The sequence below is a fragment of the Jaminaea rosea genome (genome assembly GCF_003144245.1).
Source record: "Jaminaea rosea strain MCA 5214 unplaced genomic scaffold BDZ90scaffold_3, whole genome shotgun sequence".
Classification (NCBI taxonomy): Eukaryota; Fungi; Basidiomycota; class Exobasidiomycetes; order Microstromatales; genus Jaminaea; species Jaminaea rosea.
Window position 1 is genome coordinate 456,106 of NW_020289977.1, and position 21,092 is coordinate 477,197.

The 21,092-nt window shown below is 58.6% G+C and overlaps 12 protein-coding genes across 12 annotated transcripts; 6 read left to right on the forward strand and 6 right to left on the reverse strand.

Annotated features, from left to right (window-relative positions):
* Positions 1-7: 7 nt before the first annotated feature.
* BDZ90DRAFT_278281 (hypothetical protein) lies at positions 8-1,327 on the reverse strand (the record flags this gene model as incomplete). The annotated part of the gene is made up of 4 exons (XM_025509077.1): positions 1,280-1,327; positions 1,064-1,201; positions 407-973; positions 8-325 (listed from the first exon to the last, which is right to left on the reverse strand). The coding sequence occupies exons 1-4, from the start codon at positions 1,280-1,282 to the stop codon at positions 8-10; spliced, it is 1,026 nt and encodes a 341-aa protein (XP_025363483.1). The 5' UTR covers positions 1,283-1,327.
* A 199-nt stretch (positions 1,328-1,526) lies between these two features.
* Positions 1,527-4,160, forward strand: BDZ90DRAFT_230879 (hypothetical protein). The gene has a single exon (XM_025505642.1). It carries the CDS (start codon positions 1,595-1,597, stop codon positions 3,836-3,838), a length of 2,244 nt encoding a protein of 747 aa, XP_025363484.1. The 5' UTR covers positions 1,527-1,594; the 3' UTR covers positions 3,839-4,160.
* Positions 4,161-5,303: 1,143 nt separating this feature from the next.
* BDZ90DRAFT_209515 (DUF21-domain-containing protein) lies at positions 5,304-6,722 on the reverse strand (the record flags this gene model as incomplete). Its single annotated transcript, XM_025504047.1, has 2 exons — positions 5,304-6,131; positions 6,204-6,722. Coding segments are annotated over 2 exons (1,347 nt in total), but the record flags the coding sequence as incomplete, so codon positions are not given.
* Positions 6,723-7,079: 357 nt separating this feature from the next.
* BDZ90DRAFT_133369 (hypothetical protein) lies at positions 7,080-7,484 on the forward strand. Its single transcript, XM_025503389.1, has 2 exons — positions 7,080-7,186; positions 7,244-7,484. Exons 1-2 carry the CDS (start codon positions 7,147-7,149, stop codon positions 7,384-7,386), a joined length of 183 nt encoding a protein of 60 aa, XP_025363486.1. The 5' UTR covers positions 7,080-7,146; the 3' UTR covers positions 7,387-7,484.
* Positions 7,485-7,889: 405 nt separating this feature from the next.
* BDZ90DRAFT_217783 (hypothetical protein) lies at positions 7,890-8,393 on the forward strand (the record flags this gene model as incomplete). Its single annotated transcript, XM_025504333.1, has 2 exons — positions 7,890-8,046; positions 8,134-8,393. 2 exons carry the CDS (start codon positions 7,890-7,892, stop codon positions 8,391-8,393), a joined length of 417 nt encoding a protein of 138 aa, XP_025363487.1.
* An 81-nt stretch (positions 8,394-8,474) lies between these two features.
* BDZ90DRAFT_245552 (terpenoid cyclases/Protein prenyltransferase) lies at positions 8,475-11,054 on the reverse strand (the record flags this gene model as incomplete). Its single annotated transcript, XM_025507516.1, has 4 exons — positions 8,475-8,678; positions 8,754-8,992; positions 9,065-9,596; positions 11,037-11,054. The coding sequence occupies 4 exons, from the start codon at positions 11,052-11,054 to the stop codon at positions 8,475-8,477; spliced, it is 993 nt and encodes a 330-aa protein (XP_025363488.1).
* A 249-nt stretch (positions 11,055-11,303) lies between these two features.
* Positions 11,304-12,664, forward strand: BDZ90DRAFT_230884 (mitochondrial carrier). Its single transcript, XM_025505643.1, has 3 exons — positions 11,304-11,350; positions 11,421-11,670; positions 11,739-12,664. Exons 2-3 carry the CDS (start codon positions 11,444-11,446, stop codon positions 12,505-12,507), a joined length of 996 nt encoding a protein of 331 aa, XP_025363489.1. The 5' UTR covers positions 11,304-11,350; positions 11,421-11,443; the 3' UTR covers positions 12,508-12,664.
* Positions 12,665-12,694: 30 nt separating this feature from the next.
* Positions 12,695-13,437, reverse strand: BDZ90DRAFT_230886 (hypothetical protein). The gene is made up of 2 exons (XM_025505644.1): positions 12,904-13,437; positions 12,695-12,823 (listed from the first exon to the last, which is right to left on the reverse strand). Exons 1-2 carry the CDS (start codon positions 13,409-13,411, stop codon positions 12,699-12,701), a joined length of 633 nt encoding a protein of 210 aa, XP_025363490.1. The 5' UTR covers positions 13,412-13,437; the 3' UTR covers positions 12,695-12,698.
* A 232-nt stretch (positions 13,438-13,669) lies between these two features.
* On the forward strand, positions 13,670-15,987 carry BDZ90DRAFT_230887 (hypothetical protein). Its single transcript, XM_025505645.1, has 2 exons — positions 13,670-15,850; positions 15,930-15,987. Exons 1-2 carry the CDS (start codon positions 13,820-13,822, stop codon positions 15,975-15,977), a joined length of 2,079 nt encoding a protein of 692 aa, XP_025363491.1. The 5' UTR covers positions 13,670-13,819; the 3' UTR covers positions 15,978-15,987.
* BDZ90DRAFT_230888 (alpha/beta-hydrolase) lies at positions 15,727-18,293 on the reverse strand. Its single transcript, XM_025505646.1, has one exon. It carries the CDS (start codon positions 18,073-18,075, stop codon positions 16,174-16,176), a length of 1,902 nt encoding a protein of 633 aa, XP_025363492.1. The 5' UTR covers positions 18,076-18,293; the 3' UTR covers positions 15,727-16,173.
* Positions 18,240-19,546, forward strand: BDZ90DRAFT_230889 (hypothetical protein). The gene is made up of 2 exons (XM_025505647.1): positions 18,240-18,761; positions 18,839-19,546. Exons 1-2 carry the CDS (start codon positions 18,339-18,341, stop codon positions 19,334-19,336), a joined length of 921 nt encoding a protein of 306 aa, XP_025363493.1. The 5' UTR covers positions 18,240-18,338; the 3' UTR covers positions 19,337-19,546.
* Positions 19,347-21,086, reverse strand: BDZ90DRAFT_230890 (WLM-domain-containing protein). The gene has a single exon (XM_025505648.1). The coding sequence runs from the start codon at positions 20,881-20,883 to the stop codon at positions 19,459-19,461; it is 1,425 nt and encodes a 474-aa protein (XP_025363494.1). The 5' UTR covers positions 20,884-21,086; the 3' UTR covers positions 19,347-19,458.
* Between the last annotated feature and the right edge of the window lie 6 nt (positions 21,087-21,092).

The window sequence follows — 21,092 nt, forward strand, 5'->3', positions numbered from 1 at the left end:
TTCCTTCTCAAACCTCCTTGGCGGTAGTCGCAGCGCTGACCGTCGCCCCTGCACCCGCCCCTGCGGTGCCAGCCTTCTTTGGTCTACTCCTTCCCCACGCTACTCGAATCTGCTGCCCGCCCAACTCCATCTTAGCTGAACACCTCAAGGCAGCCTCTTCAGCCGCATGCCTCGTTCTGAAGTTGACAAAGGCGCATTTGCTAGTCGCAACCAGTGTGATGGACTTGATTTGGTGTGGCTCGAGCGTCGAGACATTGCTCACGAACCAGGTCCGGATCTCTGCGTCTGTGATGCCTTCAGGGAGGGAGGAAAGGAAGAGGGATGTCTGCGTGCGTGAGAGGGAGGACAGGTTTGTTAGTAGATGATCGCCAGGAACCACGACCTGCCACCGCGATCTGATACTCACCACCTCACGATCATCTGGGGGCGTCAGACCAGCATCCGACGCTGCACTGCTCAGCATCTTCTTTGCCACTGGATCGTTCCGGCCATGGAAGCGGTCCTTGATGTTTTGATTGCTGAGGTTGTTCTGCACAGGCAACTCGTGCCTAAACGGACAGGCATCCCCTCTCTTGCATTCCCCCTTTGCATAGAAGGAGCATAGATGCGGCTTGTTGCGATTGTAATTGGGCCCACCCGAGCGATTCCGAGCGAGCTGCTTGAGCATGTCATGGCCTGCAGACGTGGCAGGTCCAATAGCTGAGAGAATCTGCGATCCAGAAGCGGCCGAGTCTGCGATCCTCGCCTCCTGATTATTGACGTAGTACTGCTTGTTGATGTCGCTCGTTGGCATCTGGCTCTTGAGGCCCAAGGCACTATCGCGGACCTGAACGGGTAGGCCATACTGCAGGTCAAGGACGCAGGTCTGGCAGACATTCTTGATGGTAGCGCAAGTGGTGCAAATCTCCGTCTTCTTGAAGCGTGAGCCCTGTCCTGGCTTCCAGCGAAAGACGGTAAAGGGCCTATCGCAGATCTGGCGGGCGAGGTGGCGGATGGCAGGGGCAAAGGTCAGCGCAAGCCCTAAGAATCTTCTCGCCATCATATTGTCGCTCCTGACACTCACCTTGCATTCCTTGCCGTAGCTCTGTTTGGTCATGGTGATGAAAGGGTTGGGCCCCAAGCACGACTCGCAGAGGATGGGCGTTTCTGCCGTCTCTGAGCCACTGCTGGCCGAGCCGCCCTTATTGGCGGTCATGTACGACTGCAAGTGCGAGCGGTAGTAGAGAGGGGTATCAGCTGAGCTACCTAGCGTAGTGAAGGGATGCCTCTCGTTGCTCACCATAATGGCCTGCTCCTCTGGTTTGGAATTGGAAGCGGAAGAAGGGATCAGGACGAGCTGAGCTGCGATTTGGACCTGGCTCACTCGACTCGGCCAAACGGAAACGCAGCCGCTGCTGCCGGGCGTCGCTCGACTCGAGAGTGGACTGCACTGCAGCCAGTCGAGAGATGGCACGCTCCCTCGTCGTCCGGGGTTGGCTTGGCTTGGCTTGGATTGCCTTCACTCCCTCCTTCCATCACCATCATCACCTTCTTCGACCTCGACATCACGCCTTGAGACATTCCCGCACAAGGCTTGGCGGCCATGCCGTCCATCATGTCCACGGCAGCGCCCTCTTATCAGCCTGGACCTGGTCATGCTGCTGCGCGCCTATATCCATCGAGCGAGGGCCGGCTTGGTGGCGCCAAGCTTGCTGACCAGGGGAATCTCGACCAACTGCTTCAGGGCCACGGAGCAGGCTCGAGTCCCAGCAATGGCAACGTATACTACCAGACGCCCAGCTACGAAGCTGCAGCGCCCACAAGCATACCCTCCATCGTCCAAGACGTGGTGCGCCGCCAAGTAGCAGAGGAAACCTTCACTGCCTCCAACACCTCGGAGCTTCCCACGTCGGCCACGACAATCCAGGGTCAACCCTCGGCGACAGCAACTGCACTCTCACACCAGAATCTCCTGGCCATCATGCCAGACTTTGCCTTCTCCATGCCCGCTCAAATCGTAGTCGCGGGAATCAACATCGCCCTCGTCTCGGTCCTAGGTGTCCACCTCCTCTTCACCGTCCACTACCACCTGCCCTTAAGTCGCGCCAACTGGAGTCTGCAAATCAGCAGCACCCTCATCCTGTTGATCAACTTGAGCGTTCACCTCAATACCAATCTGACCTCCCTCGAGGCAAAGAGCCACCAGTGGCCATTCATGTTTCCCTACCTCGCGTCCGGCCTCCCACCAGGGGACGGATCATGGACCAAAGTGCAGGAAGCCTTCTTCCTACTCATGCGGGCAATCACTACCGTTTTGATCCACCTGACGCACATCCAGTTCCTCACTCTCCTCTTCCCCTCGGCACTCGAGGCCCGTCTCATCCTCTGGATGCTCGGCCCCCTAGCCATTGCGGCTGCCGGGATGGAGTTCACCTGGCTCTCTCCGGAGGATGATGTCAAGACTTCCGATTTGGGCGACGCCATCCGCAACATATGCAACAGTACTCTCACATTGCTATACACCTGCGCCCTCATCATCTGGGGCGGTCTCGTCAATCGACGAAGAGCATGGCGCTCAGATGGCGGGACCGCAGCCTTCGGCGGCGGAGCTATGGGGCTTGCCGTCATGAACACGGCGATGTCCTTTGTCCAGATTCGCTACGACCGGCTATGGTGGTTGCCAGACATCTGCTGGACTTTGACCATCTGGCAGTCATGGCTGGGCTTTTGGTGGTGGTGCGGCGCTGGTATGGGAATCGGTGAGGTCGAGGATCGAGCAGAACGCGAGGCGAGACGAAAGAAGAGGAGGGAGAAGATCAAGAGGAAATTAGAAAAGGAGGAGAGGCAAAGAAGGAAAGCAGAGCAGGCTGCGGAGGATGGGTCTGACGTGTTGTTGGGCATCAAGAGGATCAAGGACAAGATTACCTTGACGACGACGTCCGAGGGCGGTTTGAAGGACTCTACGCTCAGTAGGAGGATCAGGGGCAAAGCAGAGGCAAGCACGGAGAACGAAGATATTGAGCTTCGCGAAATTGCCACGCATGCAGAGGAAGGTCAGGACGATGCTGCTGCGGGCGAACAGCCAGACCGTCAGGCCGGTCGAGACGGTCCTGCCCTCACCAGCGTCTCGGTCGTAGACGATCACCGCACGCAGGACGGATCATCGGACTCCAACCCCACGACCTCCGCCCAGACAGGCCCCACGCACAGCCACTCTGGCTGGATGGGTCGCGTGGGCGAGATGGTTGATCACTACCAACCGTCCTTTATCCGTCGACGCATGCGTAGGTTGCGGATCGCGCACGCGGCAGCTGCCAAGAAGGCAGCGACGGAACAGACCATCCTGCGCAATCAAGTACTCAATGCCAATCGCCAGCCTGGACTTCGAGCTATGATGTTCGATCATGCTGCGCAGGCGCAGGGATCGGGCCCAGGACAGGGTGGAGGAGGGAGATCGTCAAGACGAGCATCAGCCGTGCCACAACGAGGGCACGGAGCAGAAGGGGAGGCATCACGAGACAGCGGTGCCCGACGTGCGAGCAGTCTTGCCTCAGCGAATCCCTTCGCAAGCAGCACTCGCGTTGCCACTACCGCCACGAGCCCTTCGAGTGATGGGGGGCCTGCCCTCGCTGGGGATCAGCGCTCCGTCCTTGCGCGAGCGAGTCAGGACGGGTGTGATGGCGGGGAGCAGGATCAGGAGTGGATCGATGAGCGCCATGGAGAGGAGGACAGGGACGAGGATGAGGACGATTCGCCAGGGTCGGGCACTGCGCAGCCAGTGGCCGAGGAAGTAAGAAGAGCCCGCTGGAGGCAGGGCATCGACAGGGTGAGATTAAGGGACAGGCAGAGATATGATTGATGTTTCGACTTGCCTGTGCTTGCTTCTTGAGCTTGAGTTGACACGACACGACAATGTATTACTAGATGTGGTCTTCTCGACAAGGCAATGTGGCTGATGTTGTGACGGAAGATGATGTCGGCCAGTGAGGGGCACGAGGCGATCGACTGGGCGTGAACTGGTTCTGTGCAACCTGAGTCCTGCTCCTCGATAACAATATGGTCTACATTGGCGGAGAAGTACGATCGTATTGCAATAGATCAGGCCATGACGCCTCCTGGATGATGGAGAGTAGAGTAGAATCGGCGGCAGCGGCTACTTCGCCTCGGCGTCACGTCAATGCGCGATGCATGCTATTTTGAGGGAGGCGCCTCAGTGTGATGGATGATAGAGAACGGGGAATGGATAGAGTAGGCGAGCGAGTCCGTAAGATGATCGTGATGGCGAAGACGGGCCGATGGGACGGCGACTTGCGATGCTGTTTGATGGTGGCGGCGAAGAAGCCCCTGCTGCCGCTCCTGCGGGGCTTCCTCCAAACCCTCATTGTCGATCCCGCTCAATGCTTCTTCTTGTTCTTCTTCTTTTTGTTCTTTCCGCCGCCGCCACCACCACCACCACCACCGCCACCGCCAGTAGTCTTCTTGGACCCCTCCCCGTGGCCTGACGATGCGTCTTTGTTCCCCTCCTCGCCGCCACTCTTCCCCTTGGCATCCACTGAATTACTCCTCGACATCTCCGGGCTAGCCTCGCGTGGAATGTCCTCTGGCTGCAGCACGGCAGCGGGACCAGAGTTGCCGGGGCCGAGCTCGACGATGATCGGCTTCTGTGAAGAGGTATCGTCGTCTTTGCCATCTTTGCCTCCTGACGCCTCTGTCGCCTTTGATGCATATGTGCCGGAGGCGGCACTCGACTGTGCTTGCGGCTGTCCGGATGATGAGGAGGCCCCTTGCTGCTGTTGCTCTTGCTTTGTCTCCTCCTTGCCGGACTGTCGCTCCGCATCCTCCGGAATGCTCACGTCAACCAGATTCTCCTGCGGACCAGCCGTCATACCGGCTGCCGGTCGTGCAGCCCCTTCTGCCAGTGCGGGCGGGAGGGTTTCATTCCTGACCGCAACCCCGCCGGGGCGTCCCCTCGCAGGCGAAGACGTACGACGCTCGTCCGTTGCTGCGGGAGAATCGCGGTCGGCGGGCGATGAAGAGACTGGGCTGCCCGTCTCCATCGTGTTGTGACGGGAGAGGGACTTGACACGAGTCTTGGGCGAGTAGACGTCCGACGCTCGGCGTGAGGTCATCCCGGCTTGGCCTTGACCTGCTTGCTGCCCATCAGGGTATGGACCTGGCGAGGCGGTGCGTTTGATCTGTACCTTATCCATCGCACGACCATTGCTACCGCTGGTCGTCTTGGTAAGGCTGCCGGCCAGACCGCCTGCGGCACTGCCGTCCTCCTTTGGCGCCGAGGGAATCCCGCCCGTCTTGCTGGCTGGTACGCCGTAGCTTGAGCGCAGAGGCGTGCGAGCCGGGCCGCCAAACTTGCGACGACGCTCAATGATTCCCTTGATGAGCGGAGCCCATGCGCCGGGCGCGCCCTTTTGCTGAGAGGGGTCACGACGCTGTACCGGTACCTTGATCGTATTGCTGTAAATGGTGTCGAACTCGTCGACGATTTCTTCGCCGATCATCTCTTCGATTACGTCCTCGAGGGTGACGACGCCCATTGCTCCCTTTGACTCGCCAGGTGCGGAGGAGACGAGGAGCATGTGGGAGCGTCCTTGTTGGAAGTAGTTGAGGCAGTCCAGGAGGGTGAGTTCGGGGCTTGCTTCAGGCAAGGGGGTAAGGGTGAACCACGAAACGGGCATAGCGTCTTCTGGGTCGTATTGGATGAGCTTCTTCACGAGCAGCATGCCGAGAATGGCATCCTTCTTTCCTGGTTCGTGAACGGGGACACGGGAATAGCCCGAGTTGACAAGCTTGCTCACACCCTCATCATCGAGGACTGTGTCTGCCGAGAGAATGAAGACATCTTCGATGGGCGTCATGACGTCCTTGACTGTCTTGTCATTGAGGTCGAGGACGGCGCGGATAATGGTCACTTCGTCCTCGCTCAGGTTCTCTGCACCCAGCGTTTGGTGCAGGGAGACAAACGTTTTGAGTTCGGCTTTGCGATACGTCGTGCCGTGGTCTTCGCCCAGGCACCAGTCCAGGAGCTTGGCAGTGGGCCAGGCAACGGGAGCAAAGACGAGCATCGTGAGGTTGACGAGGGGAGCACAGAAGGCGCCAATGGCCAGACCATAGCGAGCACAGACCGATTGCGGAACCTGGGCAGCGGGGGCCGAGGAAACAGCAGGTCAGTAAATGACGAGCACTCGACGCTGTACGGTCATACATACGATTTCGCCAAAGATGACGATGAGAATCGTCGATGTGAAGACGGCCGCGAGTCCACCACCAAAGTCGCTGAGGAAGACGGGCAGCGTCTCGTTGACGATGACGTTTCCCAGCAGCAAGACAACGAGAACCCAATGTTTTCCCTTTGCGAGAAGCCTGAGCACTTTAGAAGCTCTGCGCCTCTCAAGGTCTGTGCCCGAGCTCGAGAGGACTTGAAGGTGCAGCTCATCGAGTCCCATGAGAGCGAGCGTCAGGCCGGCAAAGATGCCTCCCAAGGCGACGAGGCCAGCAACGCCGAGCAAGTCGATGATGAGCTGACCAGTAGAGCGTGGACCCTCATCTTCGTCGTGGTGCCTTGATGCGGAGAAGGGGAGCTGGTGATGATCACGTCCAACGACAGGGGCTGCAAGGGCGTGGCCGAGGGCAGTCGAGAGGACGATGGCTAACTTGACAAAGGGCTGCGCCCTGACTCGATTAGAGTCGAGGGGCGACGAATAGCCCAGCGATGACATGGATGCCATCTGGAGGATGATGTTGCAGGGATACGGATGAAGGGTAAGGATGGAGCGAGGAGAGAAGAAGCTTGCACTCTCACTCACTCACTCTCGCACCCTCCCTGCGGCCTCCTCGGCAGCCCGCCGTCATCCTGCTGCACTCGCATCGACCTGAGCGGCGACGCCGCTGCCGCCCGCCCGCCTGCCCGCCGTCTCTCTCATGACGGAAGCAGCTCCTCCTTGGCGATCAAGGGTCGGCCCGATCCATCCTCTACGAGGCAGCCTCATCAAAAAGGCTTCGCAAGGAGCATAGCACAGCACACGGCCAGCTATCATCATGGCAAGGGTCATTTTGACGCCTGATCAGAGGAGGCTGAGGGTGGGTGCCACCAGCGTGGAAGCCTTTAGGTTCGAGTTAGAGCTGGATCGCTGATCTTCTCTGTCCCTTCAGATGATGATGCTCTCCCTCCCTCTAGCCGTGGCGTCTGGATGTGAGTCGGAAGAGCAAAGTCAATGATTGTCCATCTCACACTCTCTCTCCCCCGCAGTCGTCTTGTACAAGCGCCTCTACCTCGGCGAGGAACAGCGTCATCTGCATCCCGGGGATCGCATCGCAAGCAAGCCAGCTTCCACCCACCGGGAGCCAACATCACCTCCGCCGCCACGTCCATCGTCTGGCCCGTCACAATGAATCAGAATGCTTCTTTCGAAACGACCTCGTCTGTCTAGCCCTTTCTCTGCTCTCGTGTAGCTCGTAGCCTCGGCCGTCGTTGCTCGTGCTCGTAGACTTGCCGACTAGGCGCAGTGACGCAGAGCCACGAGGCGTCGCCCAATCCAGCCGCCTCCACTCTGCCCGCCTTCGCAGCACACGACGTCGCTCCCTCTGCGCTTCGATTGGCGAGCAAAATGTCCTCTTCTTACCCTCCACCACCAACTCGTCGCAGACTACCTCCCGAACCAAAGCCAGAGCCAGACACTAAGTCGACGCTCTATTCTTCCTCTCCGCATCACAAGCTAGACGCAAAAGCGCGCAAGGCACGTCACTACACCGATCCCACTTGGGCGCTTCTCTCTTTACTCGCCCTCGCTCTCATTTACTGGTCTTGGCCTGGTGTTGAAAAGCCTTGGACGCCTCGAAGCAACAAAGCATCCTCCTCAGTACCTGCTTGCAACTGTCAGCAATCTGCATCTACCATGCCTTGGCAAACAACCTTCACTCTCTCATCGCCTGGCAAGGGCTGCCATCTCGTCACCAATGAGGTGTCAAAGCACATCGCCGAAGGCCTCAAGGGCACGAAGGTGGGCATCTTGCACCTCTTCATTCAGCACACGTCAGCCGGTCTTTCCATCAGTGAGTACACCTCTTCTTTCCGGCCCCTCTTTGCTCTCACTTGAGCTAACCTATTCTGCCATGCCCCCGCCCCTCCTTCCCCTGCAGACGAGAACTTCGACCGCGACGTCCGCACGGACATGACCATGGCGTTTGACAAGATCGTTCCTGACTCGTGGCCGTGGGTCCACACCGATGAGGGACCAGACGACTCGTCTTCCCACACCAAAGCCACTTTGTGTGGCAGCTCCGTCTCGGTGCCCATCACGGACGGCAGGCTCAACCTGGGGACATGGCAGGGAATCTACTTGTGCGAGTTCAGGAAGGCGAAGCACTCTAGGAGGATTGTGGCTACTGTCACGCCGTAAAGTGCAAAATGCAGATATGATGTACAAGGTTGAGTGGAATGGCCAAGAAGAAATTCCAAATCCTCATTAAGCTACCGATCCTCAGCTACTTGGCTTTATCAGCGCTCGCTGGTACGGTCTCTCCATGCCCAGCTCACGCACCACGCGCTGCGGCATGGCATAGACTGGGTCGATGGGCTGCAGACCCTCATGTCCCAATAGAGAGAGGCCAGCGCACCCAAAGAAGGTATGATAGACGTCGCTCACGTTGCCCGGTCGGTCTGCGATGCCTCCGAGGTCCGGGTCCTGGGCGCAAGAAAGATGTGAAGTCAGAATGATGGGAGCTATTCAAATATGGTCGTCGACGCTCCTCAGACTCACCTGTGCCGACAAAATGAACCGTCTCAACTTCTCCCCGTCAATCCAGTCCAATTTCCTCAAGATACTGAGTGAGCTCAGTACCCACCACGAATAGCAGACGTCCTCCAACTTCTGTGGGCGGCCATTCAAGCCACCACCGGGCAGCTGACGCTCTGAGAGCCAGGCGGCGGCGCGCTGTCCCTGGTAGGGCAGGCGATCTAATGAGGAGAGGATGGAGAGAATGCCCAGGCACGTAAAGGCTGTACGGTCGAACGGATGAGGAGCGTCAGATTCAGACAGAGTAGAGCGTGGCAGGTGAATCGCAGACTCACCTTGAGCAGCATGGCTCTCAGCTCCTTGCACCCGCCCGAACCCGCCATCGAAATTCACGCAGCTCAATACGCCCTGCACCGCTCTCTCCTTATCCAGCCTGTCCAATGCACTCAGATGCGCCAGAGCATTCACGGCGCAATAGAGGAAACGATTGTCCTCCTCTAGTCGCGACCGATCTCCGTAAAGAAGTCCCGTGACTGGGTTGAAGAGCGAGAGAATAAACGCCACCGTCGCCTCTCGATCTGGCAAGTCTTCCAAACGTCCCTTGATGGCCAAAACCTGCACGGCTGAGCAGGTGCTCAACACATGTGCGTCATGACCTGGGAAGCTCCCGAAGCCCCCTGAGCTTGCATCGTAGCATGATCGCACGAAATCAACCAGATCTTGTGCGGGAAGGAGAGAGGAGCCTGGCGACATGAGCTCGAGGGCGGCGAGGCCCCAGTAGACGCCATTGAGGCGTAGGTGTGTGGTGAGGTGGTAGGAGAGGGACGTCGTTTTGGATGAGAGCCGGAGAATGTGCTGAATGTGGAGCTGGGTGAGGAGGGTGGTATCGGGGTCTGCGTGCGAAGCTGCGAGTCATGATCAGGCGGAGTGGGGCAATTCATGCTAGATTAGATCGTGATTGTAAGTCAAGAAGTGCGACAGCTACTGACCCTCCGTCAAAGCTACATCTTGCTTGCCTGTCTTGCTGGTCGACTTTGTGGTATCATCTTGGTCTGCCTTCTCCAACTTACTCTCCTCCTCCTCCTTGGGCGCAGTCACTTCACCAGCCCCCTTCTCCTCGCCCTCACGCCTCGTTGACACCAGCTCCAGGTTGCTCTGACTGTGAGAGGCAAGGCGCAAAGTCAGCTTGTCGTGCTTTTCCTCCCTCTCTCACTGCAGTCTAGGCGAAGCTCACAAGCCGTGCGTCGACAAGTCCCTTTTTGGGGAAGGAGGAGAGGAGAGTCAGTCTGCTGCTCGTCAAGCTCAGACACGCGGTGCGTTTCTTGATGCTCACTTCCAAGTTTCCTCGACATCATTGTCGGCCTGCAGGTGATACATCTGAATGAAGCCAGACCACTGCGGCAAGGAAGCGCAAACATCAGCATCAGCATCGCGGTCCCCGACCTTCTTTCCCCGCCGTCCTCCTCCTACGCTCACCGTCAAGCTCCCGTTATCGTCACAATCCAGAAAGGTTTTCAGTTCCTCCTTGCTGTCCTTATCAAAAGGCTGGCCGTTGGTATCATACGCGAAGCGATCCAAGGCCACGTCAGTCATTACGGCGCCCTTTGGCGGGCGCGACCCCAGCTCAGGTTGAGGTTTGCGAGGCGAGCCGGATGCGAGACTGCTGCTAGAGGCAGAAGAGGTTCCCGTGGGGGGTGTCGAGGTTGATGCTGTTGCTGGTTCTGGCGAGAGGGAGATGGAGGAGTACTTCTGAAAGATGTAGGAAAGAGCGTCCTCGAACGCAGGGGACAGCTCGCCTTCCTCGTCCAGGAGGGGGACTCGTTGCGATGCTGATGAGCCGAGAACGAGGCTGGTTGCGCTTGTCTCTGGATCCGATGCTGCGGTCGCCATTTTGCTCGGTGTTCTGTGAGGTGAGAAGTGCGATACTCCTGAAGGCTCAACGCCAAAATCTCAATTCACCTCGACGTACGTTCGTCTCTGTCCGCGCCTCCTCTCCACCCGGCGAGCCTTGCCGCGTGGAACAGGCGGGATCGATAGATGGCTGCAACTGGCTCTTGCTCAGCTTGTGTCTTCTATGGACTCGAATAGCATTGAAGTCTCTAGTCGAAAGAGCGCCGAGGCCAAATCAGAGGGACAGGATAAGCTGGGGCCTTCTTTCAGTAATGAGAATGTCAGTACGGGCACCAGGCGGACCCCTGGTAGCAGAGCCGGAGCCCACAGCTTTCCCCAGTGTCGAGCGATGCTCGTCAGGCTGCTTCACGTGAGGCTCACGCTCTCCTTAACGTGCCGCGTAGCACTGTGATGCACATTGCTCGGCCCTTCCATTTGGTATCGGTCGCCATCGCTGTTGTCGTCGTCGGCTTGTCGCCTCTCACCCCCCTCAATCTTGGTCGACGCGCCCTGATCGCTCCGATGGTGCCTCGTCTGTCCGCCGGCATCTGAAAGAGCACGTCGAGCGTCAAGTCAGGGCCGGACCGAGCCGGTCTACGCTGTGCTTCTTGTCGACCTAATCAACTCCAAGACAACACACGCCAAAGCTACGAGGATTACCAACAAGAGCTCAGCTGCCGAAGCCCTCGAAACACCTACATCTTAGTCACCTCATTCTTAGTAGCCACCGAGTGAGCATGTCGTTCACTGCCCTCTTTCGACCCAACCGTAGCTGACCAACCCCCTCTTCCCCCGCATCAGCCTCTCCTTCCCTTTATCTCACCATGGTATCAGACGGCATCATCCACGCCTGCGCAGGTGGCGCCGGCGGCATGATCGCAATGACAGCCACGTACCCGCTCGTCAGCATCTCGATGCGAGCGGCCGTCGAGCAGCGCAAGGACAAGAAGAGCGCCATCGAAGCGGCTCAGAAGATTCTGGCTGAGGAGGGTATCTCTGGATTGTACTCGGGGTTGAGCTCTTCCTTGCTCGGCATTAGTGTAACGAACTTGTGAGTGGCAGCGCACGTAGGTTTCCTACGTCATCAACGTCTCCTCACCTTCACACCCGCCTTCACAGCGTCTACTACGGAGCCTTCGAGACGGCTCGCGAGGCCATTCTCGCCCGCAAGAACAAGGATGCGGCCGCCAACGCCACCACTGCCGCAGCCAAGATTGCCGCTGGCGGTGCTCTCAGCACCGCCGAGTCTATGCTGGCAGGCGCAATGGCCGGGGCAGCAACCACTGTGATCACAAATCCGATCTGGGTCATCAACACTCGCCAGACGGTACGCGTCGGCGACGGAGGCAAGGTCGTAGACGCCAAACAGCCTGGAGGCAAGCCCGCACAGCCAGTCAAGAAGCTTACGTTCCTCGAGACGCTTCAGCACATCGTCAAGTCAGACGGAATTCCTGCCTTGTGGCGTGGTCTTGGCCCTGCCCTCTTCCTGGTCATCAACCCTATCCTCCAGTACACGGCCTTCGAGCAGTTCAAGAACGCTCTTGTGAAGTCTCGCCTGGCACGCGGGGTTTCTGCTTCTCTTTCAGACTTTGATTTCTTCATCCTCGGAGCCCTCTCGAAGCTTTTTGCTACGGGACTGACCTACCCGCAGGTCCTGGTGAAGAGTCGTCAGCAGGCTGGCAGTGGGCCATCCAAGGGGGCGAAGAGGAACTTCTTTGGTGAACTGGCGGAGATTCTCAAGAATGAGGGAGTAGCAGGGCTTTACAGGGGACTTGGGCCTAAGTTGACCCAGTCTGTCTTGACGGCGGCGATTCTGTTTAGCTCGCAGGCCAGGCTTTTCGCGGCTTTCTCCGCTATGAGGAGCGCGCCCAAGGCGTTGGCTCAGTAGGCGTGCGAATAGACCGCGAGGCGGGTCATGTCCACACACGAGTTTGACGTCCCTCTATGATGGCCTTCTACTCTTCTCGCTCGCTCGCACTCGCTCGCTTTCAGTCTCTCGCCTTCGGGCGGTGTAGCAATACAGAAGTGATTACCCCTGCGCAAGTGTTCATTGATTGATTGGTTGTCTGCTGCTGGTATCTAAGCGATGCTGCTGTAGCCACCCCGTCCCGCTGCTGCTGGCGGCTTTCCATGCTGATGATGGACCTCCTGAGCGTCTTCATCCCCCTCTTCGTCTGCGTAGACGCTGTTGTATGCGCCAGGGACTGTGCAGGGATGCGGGAGCAGCGTCAGCGTACGAGCCACAAGACGATCTCAACTGAACATCAACCGTCCCTAAACCCACCCGCTTCACGGTCACCTCCTGCCGCACCGGTCCCGCTCCACAGTCCACCACCCGGCAGTGACACACCTCTTCCTCCTCCAAGCCCAGCGAAGCCAGTTGCACCTCCATCCTCTTGTATGTACCCCTCAGATCTCACGACTTGCGCCACTGCTGCCGCAGAAGGTAGCTTGAGCACCATGCTCGCCCCGACGGCTGCCGTGACCAGTAGGTTTGCATCAGCAGACTTGCGCAGCAACCACGCCATGTCCATGCCAATCGATACGACCCATAGTGCTAGGAAGTGCGGCAATAAAGACGTCAAGGCCGGGTGAGAGCTGATGAGGCCGAAGAGCGAGAGAGGAAGTAGGTAGGCTGGGTGGATTGTAAAGATGGAGGCGAAGAGGGAGAGGAAGACGTGCGTCACGAGAGCTACTTGAGGGTCGACTGATTGGAGGGAGGGGGGCAGACGATGTGAGATCTGGAGGGGAAGGGAGAGCAAGAGAGGGGGATAAATGGCGGTCGATGCCATGGTCGATGGAGCCAGTGTGAGCGTGATTCCCTTGCAAGGCGATGGTATCAATGTGATCAGGATGAGAAGAAGCAACGTGAGGCCCGCGTCGGGAGCGGCTTCGTGGTCCCTCGACGAGCCACGCGCGAAAAGTCGGTGGCCCGTTCGCGTGCCCTCGCTCAGTCGAGTTGAGAGTGGCTGCAGCCGGAGAGTGAGAGCGGGAGGAGCATCGCAGCACAGCGGCTGACACGGCTAGAGTGGGCTCTTGCCGCCCCTCATGACCGGCACTCGCCCTCACTCTGCTGAGCTCACAAATGGATCATCAGCCCTCGAGACTAAGTAAGAGCCCACTCTGCTCTCCCTTCCCATATCAAGAAGCCTCATACCAAGTCGAGACATCCCTGAACAGAGTCAATCACAGCCACAGCCATGCCCTTCTCACTGAGATCCGATGGCGGTGGCGAGCAGCAACGCCAGGCTGCACCACCTCCGCCTCAAGCCATCCTCTCCTCATCGTCAGCATCCGATTCTCACACCAGCCTTCGTCCACCGGGCTACCCCTCGCAAGAAGAGCAGCGCGAGCGCAAGCGTCAGCAAAACGGCTCCTCGTCGCCTCCCACTGCAGGTCCTCCCGTCATTGGCCTCCTCATCGCCGCAGGCGTCATCACCCTCATGGCAGCCAAATCGCGCGCCCGTCGAGCCCATCACCAGGCGCAGATGATTTCTTCCTTGACCGAGGCTAGAGATAGGGCTGCTGCGAGCGAGTCGGCATGGAGAGAGGCGTATAAGAGTGCGATGGCTGGCAACGTTGGCAGACCTCCTGCAGCTCAACCCCCATGCGGCAGCTATCAGCCAGACGGGCAGCAACAGCTCCAGCCAAACATGCGTCCAGAGCAGAAAGTCACTCCTGCTCCCTCAGGTAATTCGAGCAGCGGCTTCATCGACCCACGCGTAGCAGCACAAGCAGCTCGTGAAGAGCAGGAGGCCCTGGATAACATGGCAATCGGTGGCGTTGGTCGCAACTCATCCCGCTCCTCGATGCTGGGGGAGATGGCCTCCGGGCTGGGACAGTTCATGGGCATGGCAACGGGTAGAGGCGACCCATTTCCTGGTGGTGGCCCATGGATGAAGAGAGGAGCCGGTCCTGGTTGGGCCGATGGAGGTGCAGCTGAAGCGAGCGCAAAATCGTCTTCGGAAGGCAACTGTGCACGCAAGCCCGCCGCAGCTCTCAATCCACGACAGCGTTGGCAGCGAGCCTTTGGCGCCGGAGCGGGACAGTCGACACAGGCTACACCACAAGCTGTTAGCAACGATGATGCCGCGTGGGAGCGGCTGGCTCAGAAGCAAGAGGCGCGAAGCAAGGTTGCGAACCTAGATGATCAGCCGCAGACCGCCACAGCTGAGGGACCTTCAATGTCCGGGCCCAATCGAGCCGCCGTCACTCGAGCACAGAAGCGTCTCGCTGAGATGCGCAAGGAGGCAAAGCTTCAGCGACAGCAGAAAGTGGATGCAGACAAGGCCAAGCGTATCGACAGTGCGATTCTCGACGAGCTGGATGCAGCCTTCTTTGCCAATCATCTGAACGGTAGCGCTGCCAACGGCCACGCTACGGAGGCGTCGGCCAGTGAGATGGAAGAAGGCAATGATCAGGTCAAGACAAACGCCACTGCCGCCACCTTGGACGCTTCATCACCTGCGCAGCGCAATCAGCACGTTTCGATGGACAATGTCTTCCTCGAGCAGCAGCTGCAAGACGCCGCAGAGGAAGGACGTGAGCTGCGTCTTCAGAGGGAGCAGAGGGAGGCTCGCACTGCCAGCAGTCCTGACGCGACGAATGCGACCATCTCCTCGCTGCTGCGTGGCCGAAACAAGCGAGATGGCATTCGGACGGTCGCTGCCAAAGAGGCAGCCACGGCTAAGCACGATCGTTTCGTTGAGGAGCTCGCAGCTGAATTGCTAGGGCGCCCTGCTTCCCAGGCCCCGGCGAGCGAGGCGACGGCTTCCGACAGCATCGTCGACGTTGAAGTCGCTGAAGAGCAGCAACAGCACCAGCACGAGCGAGCAAGCTCCAACATGTCTCTCCTCGATGCCGCTCTCGAGCACGCCGCACAGGAAGGCCGCGACGTTCGTGCACGTCAACAGCGTTCCGCATCCTCATCCTCGCCACAGCCGCGCTCCATCAATGGCACCTGGGACGACGCACAATGGCGAGACTTCCCACTTGCGCGCACCATTCTCTCTTCTCAATCGGTCTTGTACCGAGGTTCGGGCCTGACAGAAGAGGACACCACCGCCCCTTTCGAAGTTGCTGTGTCCAAAGACGCCCACAAAAGTCCCGAGGAGTGGCGAGCCGAGCGCGAGAGGCTCGAGAAGGTGATCGGCGACTTGAGGGGGAGGATGGAGAATATGGACGATCAGGTTGGGAAGATGAATGTATGGGCTGACGAGGTGCACAGGAGGGTAAGTTTGCGTGGTGAAAGAAATTAGTGGTGACGAGCACAGGAGGCTGATTTACGTCGTTGCTTTTTCGCGCGCACAGCTGGGCTACCACGGACGTTATCCCGGATCGAGGGATAAGCCGAATTGAGGTGTCGGACGCGGGTTAACATCCACCCGCCTGCTCAGTTAGATACACGCGTCTCCATTCATTGAATTGATTGCAATTCAGATATTGTACACTTGATGCTGCTGATAATTGCGCCTCCGGACCATTCATGACGTGGAGAGGCCGAGCAGGCCGACAGGCAGAGCGTCGTGGCCGCGCTCGCCGTGGCCCTTTACCCTCACTGCAAGAACTTAAAATCAGCGTACGGTAAAGCCTGCTCATCGTCTCCCACCCTGCCACTACCGGCATTGGTCTTCACCTTATTCAGCTCCTGCGCATAGAGCAGCGGCGCATGTGCCAGCAGCCTTCCCAGCACAGGCACAACTTTCTGCGCCTTCACCAAGAGGCGGGGCACGTCCAGTCGCCAGGGCGCTGCAGTCCCCACCGCTGATGAAACGATGCGTACGGGGGTACCTCTCACAAGCGTCGTTCCCGGTCCCGTGTACGAGAGCTGGGGAGAGGCTCGCAATTGAATCTCCTGGCCTACGTGCGCGTAGTTGAACGAGTTCGAAGCGCTCAGTGCGGCGTCCACATCTGTTGCTCCGCCTGCGTCGTCGCCCAATGAGGGGATGAGCGTGCCTATTGCGTCTCGGTGGCTTACGAGGCGCCAGGCTTCTCGGCGGAGGTTGCGGGCAGGAGGGGTGGAGGAGGACTGCGGTCGCGGTGTACTCTGGCTGGAGAGCTCGCCGGGGTCGTCCTCATTGAGCCGGTAGTTGAAGGAGTTGACAGCATGTACGTCGCCGAAGATGGGAGCACCATACACGTGCAAGTCTCGGATCACGGCCAGAGCTTGCCCTGCTGAAGAGCCGGAACTGGCGTTTGCAAAGTCGCCTGGTCGCTGCACTGCACGAGCGTACCACATGCTCGCAAGGGCTGCTCCCAACGAATGTCCCGTCACGTAGACATTCACCTCCCTCTCTCCGTTGAGCCTTCTCAGTGTCCCAGCCGTAGCAACAATTGCTCGCCGGATCAGCTCATAAGGCGTCACCCCATTTTTGTACGCATCCTCCTTGCCATTCCCAGTGGGGAAGAATGACTCGTAGAATCCGCGATGCACCTGCCCATACCCTGGGCCAAGGTAGCGACTCGCATCTATCCACCGATAGTCGAAGTCGACCACCCATTCGCTGAAAGCTGCTGGGCTTGTGCCTTTGAATGCCAAGACTATGAAGTTGGGGTGACTGGGGTGGTAGAACAGTCCCGCGACCGGTGCGCCTGGCGACGTTGAGGAGCGACCGTGACCGAGCTCGCATATGGGCTGGTAATGTAAGCCCCCGAAGCACGCAGAGGCAGTCTCGCTGATGGTAATGTCTGGGTCGAGAGTGGGGTCGGAGGGTGGTGGAGAGGAGAGAAGCAAGCTTTCGCTCACAACTTTTCGACGGCGCGTGTAGATGAGAGCGCTCAAGGCTAGTAGGAGCTTGCTGACGTCGAGATCCACTACGTGCGTGTTGCCTTCGTCGCCCTCTGGAAAGTTTGAACTCGATTGTGCTGTAGACGGGGCAGACAGGGAGAGAAAAGCTGCTTGCCTGACCTCTGCTGGGAAATGGGTCCATAAGACGCGGTGTTGCTCCCCTGGCTTCATGGACTCCGCCTGCCGTCCAGCGATGAGGTAGTCCGTAGCGGCATCGAAGATTGAGCCCACAGTAGTTGGAAAGAGGATGATCAGTATATCGAGGACGAGTAGCAAAGTAAGGAGCAGAGTCGTCACCGAAGCCCAGAGGTACAGGACGAAGAGGTCGAAGGGCCGGGTGAAAAGGGAGAGGGTCACAGTGGTCAAAGAGACACGGCCCCATGTCTGGAAAAGCCAGCGATTGTATTGGACGAGGAAATCGATGACTGTGTCGATGGAATCGTATGCTGGGGTGCTGCGAAGGCCGTGACTCCGTGAGGTGTTGCCATTGACCTTGCTGGTCTCATCTCGCCGGTATAGAGCGGCTAGCTTCCAAGTCTTCTTACGCGTCCTTTCCTTCAAGCTGATCCAGCTCTCGTGGTGGATCAGGCGCAGCTGCCGTGCTAGCTCGTCCATAGCCGACGTCGGTCCCTGCTTCGTCTTGGTCGTCGTCGTCGTCTCCTTGGCCATTACCGTTGCTCTTGCTCCGTTTGAATTTCAGTGCAAGGTGTTCTTCGCAGCCCCCTCATGCACGTCTCCGCCGGTCCGTCCGTCCGTCCGTGCCGGTGGAGGCGGGGGCGGAGCGGGGCCCAGTTCAATCGGACGCCGACATCGGCCTTTGATGATGCTGCGAAAGAGCAGTCCAACAACATCCTTGACTCGCGTGCCGTTTGGCTCGTGTCTTGTTTCCTCACCATCATCAAGCCAACAATCTCTCCCTTTCATCGCGCGAAATGCCCGGCTGGTCCCGACTTATTACGTTCATCGCCGTAGAGGACAACGCCGTCCACAGCGGCGAGCCCGTCGACCCCAACCTCGACATCGGCGCAGCCTACGCCAAATCCCAACAGATTAAAGCTCGCATCCTCCCTCCTGGCGTCTCTCCGCTCGACCCATCAGCCACACCTACCAGCCTCGAGCGAACAGTGCGGGTTCTCCTCCCACCTTTGGACTCAAAGCAGATCCCGAGCATTCGTGCTCTGGGCGCCAACTTTGTACAGAGTGGTCAAGATGCAGCCGAAGCCAAGAAGAAGAGGCCTGTGCTGCCCATCTTGTTCTACAAGCCCTTGACGGCATTGAGTGGACCTGAGAGGGACATTGTGATCCCACAGGCGGCTACGCGCAACGGGGACGAGACGGACTGGGAGGTCGAGCTGGTGAGGCACCATTGGAGCGTGAAAGCCTGATTTTGCGACCCCATCTGACGATTCTGCTCTCCTGCTCGCACGCTCAGGGAGTCATCATCTCCAAACCCTGCAAAGACGTCTCTCCGTCGCGAGCGCTGGACTATGTGTTGGGCTACACCCTGACAAACGATGTCTCCTGCCGCAAACGCATGTTCGCCGTACCGCAATGGGGTCTAGGCAAATCCTTCGATGGCCATCTTCCCATTGGGCCCTGCCTCGTGTCCCCCTCCGCCCTTGGAGACCCGGAAGATGTGCCCCTACAGACACGGGTGAACGGGAGATTGGTACAAGATGGCAATACACGAGACCACCTGTGGGGAGTAGCAGAGACTATTGCTGAGCTGAGCGCGGGTACTACGCTGCTACCTGGTGATATCATCTCGATGGGCACCCCGCCTGGCGAGGGGTTCAAGCGCAACCCGCAAGAGTGGTTGAAGCATGGAGATGAGTGTGTGGTCAGTGGGGGCAGGGGCTTGGGCAGCCTGAGGAATTGGGTCAGGCAGGAGGGCAGAGAGGAGGTGCAGAGGGTCAAGGCGAAGCTGTAAGGACGCGAATCGATCATGCTTGAAGTGTGATTGAGATTGGTATGAGAATGAGAGTATGGTGATGGTATGAATGAGATGAAACAAAGAGGGAGGAGAAGAGAAGTCGGTCACTGCTCCGTTCCCTACGCCTTCTTAGAGGAGCTGACGAAGACGATGTCATCGTCGTCATCATCCTCGACCCTCGAAGCAACAGCCTTGCTTCCTCCAGTCCCTCCACCTGTCGTTGCAGCCCGTTGCTGCCCGCTACTACTGCTGGCACTACTAGTTGTGCTCCCACCTGCGGCAATTCTTGCAGGCCTTATCTCAGTCTTCACTCCGGGCTTGCTGACCCTCATGCCTTGCGTTGCCCTCACGATATCTCGCCACTCATCGCGCGCCTGCCTCTCGTTGCGACCCCCGTCAGAGCGACGGAACTCCTCCATTCTGCGCTTACGCTGTGCGTCTGTTTCAGTACGCGATGCCGGAGGATCTTGCGCAGAGGTCGACGTCGATGAGGATGATGCATCGGTACCGCAGACGCCATCTCGTGGCTGCTCGTCGGACGAGTCGTACAGGAGCTCCTCCTCTCTATCGCTGCCTGTCTCGCTCTCCGTCTCTGACTCGGTGCATGAACCGTCGTCCTCCTCTTGCGTGTGGTACCCGTCTTCATCTGTCTCCGCCTTGGCTTTCCCCTCATCCTTTGGCCCACTGTGTCCCTTCTGCTCAACCTGAAGTGCGGCCATCCTCCTCATGGCGGCCGCAGCCCTTGCGTCCCTCGCGGCATTGGTGTTTGCTTGCTTGCGAAACGTCGAGTTGGGATCCGACTTGTACGAATCAGACTTGGCCGAAGCCTTGGGTAAATCGTTGCGTCCATCAACACGCGACCCTTCACCTGGCAAGTCCATGTAGCGGCGTGTCTTGCCTGCCACTCTCTCGGTATTGGCGCTAGTCTGGGCTCCGGTCCGCAGCGAGGGCACACCCTTCTTGCGCCGCTTCGTTGTCCCCTCACCAGTACGCTTCGTGCGTCTCTTCCTCGCCGCGGCCCCACGTCGTTTCCACGCTCCACCGCAGAGGTTCGAGGGCAACTCTGCGTTAGTGACGCTGCTCTCGCCTGCGACCCAGCTCTCATCGTCGAGCCTCTTGCCCGCACTCCAGAACCCATCGCCCAGGTAGCCCTTGCTCTGCAAGTCCTTACGCTCCTCGTTGAAGTCCTTGGTGAGTTGGGTGTGCTTAGACGAATGGTTCATATGAAAGTTGTGGGCCAGCTCATGCGCAAAGACGTAGCATATCATGCCAAAGGGTAAGAAGAGGCCGGAGTGGTCGCGCAGGACCATCTCGATGTTCTCGCCTGCGTTCCAGTTACGACCGGCGAACTCAGGATTGGGCTCATACTCCACAAGGTGATTGACTCGCAGGCCGTGGCGCTTCATGATAGGCTTGAAGATGGCTGCGAGTTGGTGGAGGCGTCGCAGTGCGTCGTCCTTGTTCGCGTGACGATCGAGGGCAGACACGAAGTTGATGTACTCATTGCGTGCTGTGTCGCCGTCATTGAGGCGTAAATGGACCATCACGAGCGCCAAGCAGCACGCTGAGAAGTGCAGACGAGCAGACGAGAGCTGTGATGGAGACGATGGAGGCTGTGAACGGATGGCAACAAATGTGTGGCGGTGGCTCGGTCCTGTCGGAGTCCAATGGTCCTACTTCCGTTGGCCGTCGGGCGGCGCGCCACTTTCATGACGAAGAGAAAGTGGCGTGTGTCCCCCGAGCAAAGCAGGCA

Excerpts from the sequence above, each read along its gene's own strand:
- BDZ90DRAFT_230879 (XM_025505642.1), top strand. The coding sequence starts at position 1,595 with ATGTCCACGGCAGCGCCCTCTTATCAGCCTGGACCTGGTCATGCTGCT.
- BDZ90DRAFT_230887 (XM_025505645.1), top strand. The coding sequence starts at position 13,820 with ATGCCCTTCTCACTGAGATCCGATGGCGGTGGCGAGCAGCAACGCCAG. Across the intron at positions 15,851-15,929 it reads CTGACGAGGTGCACAGGAGG|CTGGGCTACCACGGACGTTA; the intron begins GTAAGTTTGCGT and ends TCGCGCGCACAG.
- BDZ90DRAFT_230884 (XM_025505643.1), top strand. The coding sequence starts at position 11,444 with ATGGTATCAGACGGCATCATCCACGCCTGCGCAGGTGGCGCCGGCGGC. Across the intron at positions 11,671-11,738 it reads GGCATTAGTGTAACGAACTT|CGTCTACTACGGAGCCTTCG; the intron begins GTGAGTGGCAGC and ends CCGCCTTCACAG.
- BDZ90DRAFT_230886 (XM_025505644.1), bottom strand. The coding sequence starts at position 13,411 with ATGGCATCGACCGCCATTTATCCCCCTCTCTTGCTCTCCCTTCCCCTC. Across the intron at positions 12,824-12,903 it reads AGGAGGTGACCGTGAAGCGG|TCCCTGGCGCATACAACAGC; the intron begins GTGGGTTTAGGG and ends ATCCCTGCACAG.
- BDZ90DRAFT_230888 (XM_025505646.1), bottom strand. The coding sequence starts at position 18,075 with ATGGCCAAGGAGACGACGACGACGACCAAGACGAAGCAGGGACCGACG.
- BDZ90DRAFT_230889 (XM_025505647.1), top strand. The coding sequence starts at position 18,339 with ATGCCCGGCTGGTCCCGACTTATTACGTTCATCGCCGTAGAGGACAAC. Across the intron at positions 18,762-18,838 it reads CGGACTGGGAGGTCGAGCTG|GGAGTCATCATCTCCAAACC; the intron begins GTGAGGCACCAT and ends TCGCACGCTCAG.
- BDZ90DRAFT_230890 (XM_025505648.1), bottom strand. The coding sequence starts at position 20,883 with ATGGTCCATTTACGCCTCAATGACGGCGACACAGCACGCAATGAGTAC.
- BDZ90DRAFT_133369 (XM_025503389.1), top strand. The coding sequence starts at position 7,147 with ATGATGATGCTCTCCCTCCCTCTAGCCGTGGCGTCTGGAT. Across the intron at positions 7,187-7,243 it reads TCTAGCCGTGGCGTCTGGAT|TCGTCTTGTACAAGCGCCTC; the intron begins GTGAGTCGGAAG and ends TCTCCCCCGCAG.